This window comes from Cynara cardunculus (genome assembly GCF_001531365.2).
Source record: "Cynara cardunculus var. scolymus isolate 2C chromosome LG 8, CcrdV1, whole genome shotgun sequence".
Taxonomy (NCBI): domain Eukaryota; kingdom Viridiplantae; phylum Streptophyta; class Magnoliopsida; order Asterales; family Asteraceae; genus Cynara; species Cynara cardunculus.
In genome coordinates this window covers 23,347,053-23,358,525 of record NC_037535.1, presented here as the reverse complement: position 1 = coordinate 23,358,525, position 11,473 = coordinate 23,347,053, and the positions used below count along the sequence as shown (strand labels likewise).

At 37.6% G+C, this 11,473-nt stretch overlaps 2 protein-coding genes across 2 annotated transcripts; one reads left to right on the top strand and one right to left on the bottom strand.

Annotated features, from left to right (window-relative positions):
* The first annotated feature begins 1,090 nt into the window (after positions 1–1,090).
* Positions 1,091–6,732, top strand: LOC112517473 (stress response protein NST1). The gene is made up of 6 exons (XM_025124916.1): positions 1,091–1,345; positions 2,160–2,563; positions 2,727–2,779; positions 3,050–3,087; positions 4,618–5,035; positions 6,253–6,732. Exons 1-6 carry the CDS (start codon positions 1,329–1,331, stop codon positions 6,466–6,468), a joined length of 1,146 nt encoding a protein of 381 aa, XP_024980684.1. The 5' UTR covers positions 1,091–1,328; the 3' UTR covers positions 6,469–6,732.
* Positions 6,733–7,365: 633 nt separating this feature from the next.
* Positions 7,366–11,134, bottom strand: LOC112516936 (multiple organellar RNA editing factor 8, chloroplastic/mitochondrial-like). The gene is made up of 5 exons (XM_025124194.1): positions 10,741–11,134; positions 9,691–9,788; positions 9,534–9,599; positions 8,098–8,370; positions 7,366–8,006 (listed from the first exon to the last, which is right to left on the bottom strand). The coding sequence occupies exons 1-5, from the start codon at positions 11,100–11,102 to the stop codon at positions 7,543–7,545; spliced, it is 1,263 nt and encodes a 420-aa protein (XP_024979962.1). The 5' UTR covers positions 11,103–11,134; the 3' UTR covers positions 7,366–7,542.
* Positions 11,135–11,473: the final 339 nt, after the last annotated feature.

Below are 11,473 nucleotides of genomic sequence, written 5' to 3'. Positions count from 1 at the left end.
TAAAATAAAGAAAATCAAGATATTTATGAAACAAGATATTCATTATGCTAGATGGAAAGTTGATTTGATTTGTTTAGTTTGTACTAAAAATTGCAAGGTTTGTATTTGAAACTTCCTATATGTATATGTATATGTATATGTATATGTATATGTATATGTATATGTATATGTATATGTATATGTATATGTATATGTATATGTAGGGGCCTAATCAGATGAGAACTAATTAGTTTGTGGTAACCATGAGCTATAATCTTAACCACAAATCAATAGATAAACTAGGAAATTTATAATTTTAGTAATTTTGAATTAAAATTTTAAGTATTTTCTTTCCTTTCTCCTCTCTCCCTCTTCTCTATCCGTCCCCCGACCTCCGTCATCCGGTGGTACCATAGTGGTATCACAAGACATCTTATATGTGCTTGGGTATCACACTGAGGTCGTTTGTGTAGTCGATCGGAGATGTAACATAGTGGTACACAATGCATCTTATATGTGATTGGGTATCACACCGTGTCTTTTGTTTAACAGAGTCAATATTTTTAGGTATCACCGGAGGACGGTGCCCAGAGGCCGAGGATGGTGGTCGGAGCTGAAGGATGGAGGACGAAAGACGGAGAGAGAAGAGAGGAGAAAAAAATACCTAAAATGTCCCTGCATTAAAATTTTAATTCAAAATTACCAAAATTATAATTTTCCTTATTTATCTATTGATTTGTGGTTGAGATTGGATCTCACGATTACCACAAACTAGTCAGTTCTTCCTTGAATGAGCTCATATATATATATATATATATATATATAACATTATAACTATACCCGAACGACCTCAACTCGAAACCCGACCAACCTGAAGCAATCCAAAATCCGAAACCTAAAATTCAAGATTTGGTTTCCATATCCGAAATCCAATCGGATTTTTTGGTTGTCCTCTCGAATCCGCCCGATGCACACCCTTTAAGTCCCATGGGATAATATAGCGACTTTTGCATATTGTATAAGTCTAGGGGTAAATTTAGCACAAAAAACAAAATTTGGGGGTTGAAGTGTTATAACAAGAAATTGCTTAAAATATGGTCCGCTTAGGGTCCGGTCATCGACCCAAGGGTTTTAGAGGGCAGTTGCGAGTAAAAAAACCACAGGTTCTTCTCCCTATCCAGTCATATCGCCAACGACTGGTTCTTCATATGCTACCAACAGATTCTTCTATGTCAATCAATCAATGAACTCGTATCGCCAATTGGGTATGACTGTAAAACCATAAACAGTCACGTTTGTTCCTGCATTTCGATGTTTGACCACCAACTGTTCGACCATTTGTCTCCGAGATGCTGCCCTCTCCTTTGTAAGCTTATCCCCCTTCCCAATTACTATATACGAAACATGATTTCTTGAATTCTCTGTGTGTATGTTTATGGGGGTATGCTTTAGTTATCTGTCAATTGTATGCTACATTGCTACTATGTTTATAGATTTCTTGGTTGGTTTTGTATCAAATGGTTAGTTTGACATTGATTCTGTAACCATGGAAATGTGATTGGAGGGAGTAGAAAAGGTTGTGTTCCTGTTTGCCTCTTTGCTTCGATTGATTTTATTTGTGTATATATATCTTAGCATACTAAATTTGTGGCCCTTTTTAGCACTAGAAGAGGCTTATTAGATGCTGCACAAGAACAAAATATATTCAAGTTAACCACTTTCAAAAACTTGTATGCTTGATGTTCAAATTTGGATTGTATTAATCTGGAACTGGTGCCTAACATTTGATTTTGAGCATTCATTTTGGTAGCATAACATATTTATGGTATCAATTAAGCATATTGTCTGATACCCGAATAGTATTGATGCATTTTTATGGTATAAATTAAGTATATGGTATCAGTTTGCTCCGTCTTTTTTAACCTTGAGATCCAGCTCAACCTACAAACAAAGGCTAGGCCTTGGGCTCTGCCCATAGGTTGCCAGTTGAAGTCTCCTTGGAGCCATTAGGGATTTTCCGTACTTTTATCTTCAAGGCCCCATGGGATTAGTCGAGGTGTGCTTAAGCTGGCTTGGACACTCATGGTTACCAAATTTGTTATTCCATCTTCAAAATGGACACAGTTATAGAGTCAATTAAAGAAGGTTATTCTACTGCTTATGATCATATATTTCTTCAGGAATTCATCGGCTATTTACACAAACAACAGTCTGGTTCCCAACATCTGTCAATCACAATATTTTAATCGTTTTGTGGAATGTTATCGACTTTGCCTGAGAACAACGCAGCTGAATTCTGGTGTATCTTCCGGATTGGTATTTGTTAGCTCATCCAGAGGACTTCAATTACGTAGAGCTTTGCACTGGGGCACTCCTTCAGAGGAGGAGTCAAACATCTGGGAATTTAAAGAACTTAATTCCAGTTATCTTGAAGGGGAACCGTCTGCTAAAGAGAGCAATTTAAATAACTTTGTTGCTGAAACGACATCAGATATGAATAAGAACGAAATTTTAAGAAGGAAGAAAATTGGATTAGCAAACAAGGGGAGAATTCCATGGAACAAAGGAAAGAAACACACCGCAGGTACTTTTTTATCCCATTTTGGTGTGTGTTTGTTTATCCCCTCTTTTTCTGGTGGGCAGGGGTGAAGGGTGGGTGGGCTCATTCGGAGATGAGTAAGCAGACAATGTGTAAATATATTTTGCTATCCATCGAGTTTCAATTGATTTAAGGTGCTCTCTTACAGAGACTCGCGAGTTGATCAGTCAGAGAACTAAAGAAGCTTTAAAAGACCCCAAGGTGTGAAGTCATGTAAGGGGCTGTCGGTGTAAAGTTATCATGTTTCAACCTGATCCACGATTCTTGTGCACTCGTGCATGTGCGTGTGCATTATATATTTCATAAAAGAAATACAATTAAAACACTTGCATTGCTTTCTTCTGATTTGCTTTACTCATCTGAATGTAGAAATTGCACATATTTCTTGTGTGAATGCATAAGCATAGGTCACTTTTAAACTCTATTATATTCTAGTCGTCTTTCACTTACAACCGCTTGTACTTTTTTCAGGTAAGAAAGAAAATGTCTGAATGCCCTCGCACTCTTAGGTACGATTCTCAATTCTCATTATTAGGTTGCAGAACCACAACTCTCACAAATTGAAGTGCTAAATCATTAGTTATTTCTTTTGCCTATATAATGCTTTATATATGGTAAAACTCTCTCTCACACACACACTCTCTTGGGTGAGACTTGAACCCTTGACCTCTATGGAGGGAGTACAAAAAGGCTGGTTCCTCAAAAGAGTTTGTGCAAGGATGCTAATGTCCAAGAACCGTAGGGCATTATCGAGATTCCCTTGTATTTCTATATTCTATCAGGTTCCATTTCTACCCATTTCGACTAATTTGGGATAAAAGGCTTCTTGTTGTCGTTGAGTGCATTTGTCCGTTCTATAAGTTGAGATGAGGAGCCTTCAATAGAGATTGTAGTGGGCATATCAATGTGAGTTGGCGGGACAAGTTATTGTTTAGCGAGCTAGATTCTAAGAAGTTGATCAACTCTCTCCATCTCTATATAGCTGGAAGGGACGGACCTATTAGGAGCTGAGAGGGCTCCCATGCACACGCTCACTCGATTATTGCAAGAGAGAAAAATGTAGTTGTCTGAAAGGTGCATCCGCTTGATTTTGAGGGGTGCCCTTAAATACTTAGGAACCAAATCTATAACAAAATTTAAATACGAGTGGATGGTTGGATTACCACTTTATATACAAGAGGCCAAGGGTTCAAAATTTTTAGGTGAAAGTTTACCTTTTTATCTTTTAATTAGGCTCCACGCCTGCCCAGAGCATTTACTCGGGCCCTACAATGCTATTTCTAAACATATTATTAGCAGCAAAAATATAGTTAGAAGGATTGAACTTACAACTTCAAGTACAATCATATGCATTACCACCACTATGCCAACGCAACTTTTTGTTAATTTTTCTCCCGTTTTGATTTTTTTTTTCCATGATTTATTTTCCTTCTCAATGTCAATTCATCTTATATTTATTATCAAGGCAATTTATAATAAGGATCATGGTTCATTCAACTGAAAACATTGTATTTTATTCCTCAATCCGCGTTGACTTTTTCTTAGGTCAAACCACGTTGACTTTCTCCCTAGGTTAAGCCACGATTATGCGGAACTTTGATCCACCTTAAAGGTGCACCCGCTCAGAGAAAATCCTGGGTCTGCCACTGATCTAGGGGCCAACTTTCAAAACTTATCAATTTGGGGGGGATTTGCTTTCGTTCATGTATTTGGGGAATATGAATTAGTCAGCAGGTCCCTTAAATGAGAAGTTTTGAAAGTTGGTTGGTTGGTCTCTTAAATGAGAAGTTTTACGAGTTGGTCGGTTGGACCCTCAAAATGGAAGTTCTGAAAATTGGTTTCCCAAAGTAAGAATGAAAATAATGTTGGCTTCATTTTGGTACAATATGCCCTTTAGAATACTGCCTCGTGATCATAAGATTTATTTGACATTAAAATCTTCTTATCCGGCACTGATATCGTCTTCTAGTTCGGTATTGAATTTTGCAGTATATAAAATGTATTGTACGCATTATGTATATACATACATCTTCATGCAGCGATCAAACAAAGGCAAAAATCCGCACGACAATTACACGACAATGGAGAGAGCGTTTAAAGTGGAAAAAATCAAGAGAAAAATTCATATCACAATGGGCTGAAAGCATTGCAAACGCTGCTAAGAAAGGCGGGATTGGCCAGCAAGAACTAGATTGGGACAGTTACGAAAAGATTGAAAGAGAGATTGCTCTTCAACACCTTCAGCGCTCTGCTGACGTGGCAAAAGCGAAGGAAATGGCACAGATACGAGCAGAGAGACGAGCAAAAGCGAAAGCTGAGAAAGCGAAGCTTACTTTACAGAAACGGATGGCAAAAGTAAAAGGGTTAGCAAAGAAGAAGCCATCAAAGAAATCGAAAGAAGAAAAAGAGGAGTTGGCAGCGGCTGAAGATCTGAAACTGAAGGAGAGATTAACAAAGGTAAAAAGCTCATAACAAGTCTATAGGTCAATTTAACTTAAACTTTATGGGAAAAACTAGGGGTTTCCCGGTCCAGTTTGGACGGTTTTACCCCCAAACTATAAACCTAACTGCACAATGGCGGTTTAGAAATATTCATTAGATGCTGCCGTAGGCTGCAAACATGGGGCTATTACTTATTTCATTAAGTTTGTCACACACCTATAAGAAAACTGGTTGGTAAATTTTCTTACGCTGGACAATACAAAAATTTGTTGTCTCATGTTTGACGCGACTTAGACCGGGACAATACCCGAGTGAGACAAAAATGCTTATTTCGGACTCAAGGAGACGAGACAAGATCTTTAAATTAATAAACTACCCATGTCAAATTAAAACCCTAAAACCTTCCGGAATTCTTTTGCCAACCTACAGCCTACCCTACCTCACTCTTACCTGTCCAGTCCCGTTCGCATACCAAACGCACCGAAAGTACAACATTTCTATTGGGGATGACACGTATAGTTACAACATGTTCTCTTACTAAGAGGCCGTTTACCAAACTCTTACCGGGTAAGCTTTTACCGGGTCTCACTCAGAATCTTACCCGGTAAGAAGCATAGCAAAGACCGAGAATCTTAACCTGGTAAGTGACGGAGAAGACTCTTACCCAGTGAGCGTTTTCCATTAAGTCCTGTAAGCGCTTACCCTGGAAATATTTGGTAAATGGCTCCTAAGATTTTCCTAAACTTACTTGCCAGTTACCATCATCTACAAGATTCATTGATTTTCTTGTTGAATATTCAAGACAATGTCTTGGTGTTCAAACATTTTTACTACCATCAGTCAGATGTTGCAATTTTCATAGGACAATGGGGGAATCACATTTTATGGCACTCTCTAAGTAGTTGTTTGATTGGTTTTTCATTAAATCATGTATTGATAAAGTTGTCTGCGTGGATTAATTTGTCTGTATAGACTGTGAAGGTTTTTTTTTGGGAGGGTTTTTTCATAGATTAAAGGAGCATGTTTTTAATTAGGAGGGACAGGTTTGGAAAAAACAACTTGGTTTTCTGCATAAAGCTCCCCCCTAGAAGTTTACTGAATAAGCTATTTCCTATATTATTAAGTCTTACCAAATAGTCATGTATAGCTGATTGAATAAGTTGAGTCCCATTAAGCTCATTAAACTGCTAAGTGCTAACAGACTCTTGTTCATATTTGTTGGTGGCTTTCAGATTCACAGGAAAAAATCTGTAAACGATCAGCTTAGTAGTCGAGATCACAGAGCTTGGGAAAGACTTGACCTCAAGTTTTTGAGAGAAGACACTCGGAAAAACGACAAGTCTCTTGCAGATCAAATTCGTGACGTTAAGAACAAGAAAGCAGGGGTCTCGATCACAGGAGTTCTGACAGCTACGCCCCCTAATCACCAATCCGGTCAAATTCGCTAAAACGGGTCGGTTTTTTAATGGTTGTTTACTATAAACGACGCGTATTGGATCAGATGTTTTAACTACACAGAAGCCAGAGAAATAGATTTACTAGAACTGAAGTGGTATAAGACCACTGTTTGTATGCAATATTCATTATGAATGATATGTGATTTGAGGCTGATGGATATGTTTTTGAGAACTATGCACAATTATTCATTTTCTAAATGGGCAGGTGTCTTCTGTATCAATGCTATGTGAATGAATTTGTTGCCTCACTTTTAGCACGATATAAGACAGAATGTGATCGAGTGGACAAAAATGTATATTTTGATCCAATCAAATATATAAAAAAGGGTACCATTCGGACAAAACTATTCAGGGGTTGTGTATTTACCTCTTAATAGTTTCATTAAGAGGCAGACTCTGAATCATTAAGGGGTGAATCTTGTTTGGCAAAAAAAAAAAAGTTTGTCTCTTAATGGTTTTAAGACTCAAATGATTTTGTATCCTACGCATCCCTTAACCATTAAGCGCCCTAATTTCATTGTAAATTATTACCAAACAATCATATTTCATTTTGCACTATATCATGAGAATCTCTTAATTATTCTGATCACTTAATCATTCTGCATCGAACCATTCAGCAACTGTCAAACAGCTCCACTTTTGCTTGTCGATTCCAATCCAATCTGTCCGATTGTTAATTTTGAGTACGAACATCTGATTTCATATTCAAATTCGAATCCGAGTATGTCATACATGAAAGTAAAAAATAGAGTAAACTACATTTTTCATCCCTGTGGTTTGTTGAAATTGCTATTTTCATCCTTGTACTTTCAAAATCACAGTTTTCGTCCCCATAGTTTATGATTTATTGCTTTTTCCACCCCATTCATCGTACTTAATGGTCCGGCATTTAGCTAAATAACGCATCGTATAAAGGCCATGCACACATGATTGTAATCACAAGAAAATACAAGTAAACAAGAATAACCTTTGATAAAACTAACTCTTATGAGCGAAAACAAGAATCAACCGCGCTACATTAATTAGCATAGAATAAATTTAGCCTCCGATATCTCTATTATATTATCACCGATAGTTTGGTGGAGTCGTCGGCATATCTCTTCCAGGCATGTCGTGATTCTGGTAAGGGTTTCCACCACCTACATTTTGACCATAACCATTTGGCCCTGGTCCAGATTGATAAGCCATACCTCCGCCATTTGGTCCATACGTAGCCTGCTGCTGATAATTCGGAACATTACCCATGTTTTGTGGTGGTGGCGGCGGCATCCCACCACCCACGTTTGGTGGCCGCATCCCTCCTCCCATGTTTGGTGGCGGCATCCCTCCTCCCATGTTTGGTGGCGGCATCCCACCACCCATGTTTGATGGCGGCATCCCACCACCCATGTTCGGTGAGCCTGCATTGTAGCTTGGACGAGGAGCACCCCAGTTAGGGTGACCACCACCTTGTTGCATTCCACCCATGTTGCCAGATGGTGCACCACCTGCGTTAGGCGGTCCACCCATGTTTCCAGATGGTGCACCACCTGCGTTAGGCGGTCCACCCATGTTTCCATATGGTGCACCANGCACCACCTGCGTTAGGCGGTCCACCCATGTTTCCATATGGTGCACCACCTGCGTTAGGCGGTCCACCCATGTTTCCAGATGGTGCACCACCTGCATTAGGCGGTCCACCCATGTTATTCGGAGGTCCTCCCATGGCACCACCAGGCGATGGACGGTTACTCTGCATGTTTTCTCTTCTCCTCTCAAAGTTTCTTGACCTATCAAAGTTCCGAGGCCTGTCATTTCGTCTATTCCTCTCATTTGCCCGGGCGTTGTTTCTGATCCACTCCTCGTGGTACTTTGGATCATACGGAACAGCCTTCCCATCAATAAACGGTTCCCCTGTCACATGGAATTTATGCAAGTGCAATTAGCTTTCATTTTGTTAATATTTTTGCATATATGCATTTCTTGCTTTCACACACTTCTCACAAGCCAGTGGTCTTCACGAAAACAGTCATTCTACTCTTTTGAGCAGAAGTTGGTCTGCGTACATCTTACCCCTCCCAGACCCCACCTCCAGGTGGGAAATAAGTCTCCTCCAGTGATCACAGTACCACAAAGATCACAAGAGACATCCTATCAATATAATCTCTAATTGTAAGTTTAAGAAGAAAGTCATTTTCGTTGGGTGACATACCACATATCAGGTTCTATAAGGGAGTGTTTGGTATCCAGACTTGATAGACAGAACTAGACTGGACATAATAATAGAACAGCTTTTAAGTGTTTGGTAAGACAAAATTTGACATGACAAAATAGATAAAATAACCAATTTACTCCTAACGAGTTGTTTATATATTTTGATTAATTATGTAATTTATTAAATTATAATAAATAATTTTTTTATAAAAAAATAGTCAGTAAAAAGTTTTCATCAAGACGATTAAAATGATACCAAAATAAAAAGTTTATGTAGTTTCCAATTTTTATTTTATACTTTTTCTATATTTTTTATTTTTATTAGTAATATCTAATAAATTACATAAAATAACCAAAATATAGAAACTGTATAAAAACCATATTTTGACCATTGTAAAGTGAAAGTTTAAAGGGCATAAAATACAATAAATAAAATTCAAAGAACGAATAAAATGTAAAGAGAGATGTATTTGATGTTTTAGAAGAGAATTAAGTTTTATTTTAAGGTTATGTTAAGAGTTATATTTGTAAAATATAGGTCTCTTCCACTTTGTTCCATAGGGTGGGGATGAAACACGCCTGTGGCAGTCTGTTTCACATAAAAGTCATGCCAAACATGGAACACACATCCATGTTCTATTCCGTCATGTCCAGTGTATCAAACACATTCTAAGAGTGAGATTTGGGCAAAAGTTGATTACCGGCAACCCCAACCGGCCCCACACGGCACCCGCTCCAAGGACACCAATGTGAGGGGGCATTTCAGGTTCCATAATTTAGTACAAAAATCAGGTAGAACCTCACAAATTTAGGCTTTCTACATGATAACATGAGCTATTGAAACAGTCAATAGAATGTGATACCTCCATAATCTTTGTTCTTAACATCCAAATAAGAATCAGGCAGCACCCACCGAACACCAGGTAACTCTGACCAAAAGGAAAAGAAAAAGTTAAGAGATTGTAACACAATTACACAAACCACATAGGATGTGACAGAAAACGCAGCAAATTCTATTACCTTTTATCTTGTAGGAGTCTTCTTCAGACACAAGAGCTCCAAAAGCATAATAACATCTAGTCGAGACTGAATAGATTTTCATCCTTGCTTCATCGTAGCTAAAAACCACAAATTATAATATATCCCATTATAACACTTATGACTTGGTACAGTATCGAGTTTTTTCCTCTAATACCGTGCAGCAACCAATTACAATTGGTACACAAAATCTTATACCATGTACCAACTAACTGTAATCGGTACCAATTTTTTTCGGTTGGTACTGGTTTTGTACCAACTTCAAGTTAATATACAAAAACATGTTATTTTGTTCAAATTTTGAGTTTTCAGGTAAAACATGTGACATTTAAGGGTCTTTAATTGCAACGAATTAAAAATGCAAACATTCAAATGTTCAAGCATAATAGTTAAGAGTTATAATGATTATCATTAATACATAAAAATACAAAAACTAATAAATAATTAAATAAGTTGGTACCGTGGTACACGGTATATGTTTGCATAATTGGTACGGTACTACCAACCACTGTAATTGGTACGATGGTCCACATGTTGGTTGGTTTGGTCTAGTACAAAATTACCAACCATAACTTATGGTGTTTAGGGTAAAATACACACAGAAATCAACATGTAGATATGCAGAACCAAACTAGCATGCACACCATATACAAAATCTACAGCTTAATGGAATCTAAAATCTTAGTTAATCCTTTTGGGAGTTTGAAATTTGAATGGTCCTATACTGTCATAAAAATGCATATAATCTAGCTTTATACTCAAATGGATACCATTGAACAATAAACATATTCCAAATTTTAGGTTTACATTGGCGTTAACCATCGATCCTAACAATGCGTATAATCTAACATTAAATTGAATAATCGCCATCTGATGAACCCGAATAACAAAGCCATGATTAGATTTTCCAATAGATACAAACACATATGCACAATTAAAATTTATTGAATACCACAAACACCAACAAACAAGTATTCGATGTAACATGAAATTGAAATTCGATGAAGAAATAGATAAACTCTGAATCAGTACCTTCCGACAACCTTGGCTAAGGTGTTGATATACGAATCAATGATCTCATCTCTAGTAGGCTCACCTTCGGGTTTCTCCACCACAACAAGCCAATGTTCAAAATCGCAGCCATCAAGAAGGATAGTCTCCTTAGGTGGACGATTAGACCAGTTAGGATTCGAATCATTTAGAGAAGATGTGGTCTGACGAGTCGAAAAAGCACGGCTCCTGGTAGCAACAAGTGAGCAATGGCGAAGATTGTTGGCGGCAGCGACAAGAGGACGGATGCGGAGGACGGGGGAGGAGGTGGTGGTGTAGAAGCGAGTGATTAGGGTTTGATTGGCGGTGGAAATGAGAGAGCGCAGAAGAACACGAGTCGCCATTTTCAGGGTTTTGAGTGCTCTTTTGCTTCCGGTGTGTCTAAAACCCTAGTTTTCAATTGGGATAAGAGGGAAAGGGTGTGTCATATCGGTTGCTGTATAATCTATTTTTATTTACCAGCAGCGAACTCGTCTAATGCAATGGGATACATTGTGATTTTAATATTTTATTTTATTTTTTATTTCAGTCGATGTTATAATATGATTTTATATGATTTTAAAAAAGCGATGATTTTTTATTTTTGAATAAAATATATATTTAAAGATATCATAAAAATTTGACAAAAATATATCGATATTAATATCAAATTAACTATTTAAAATTCCTTATTTTTTGGGTAATTTTTTAATTCAAATTTTTATAATTTAATTTA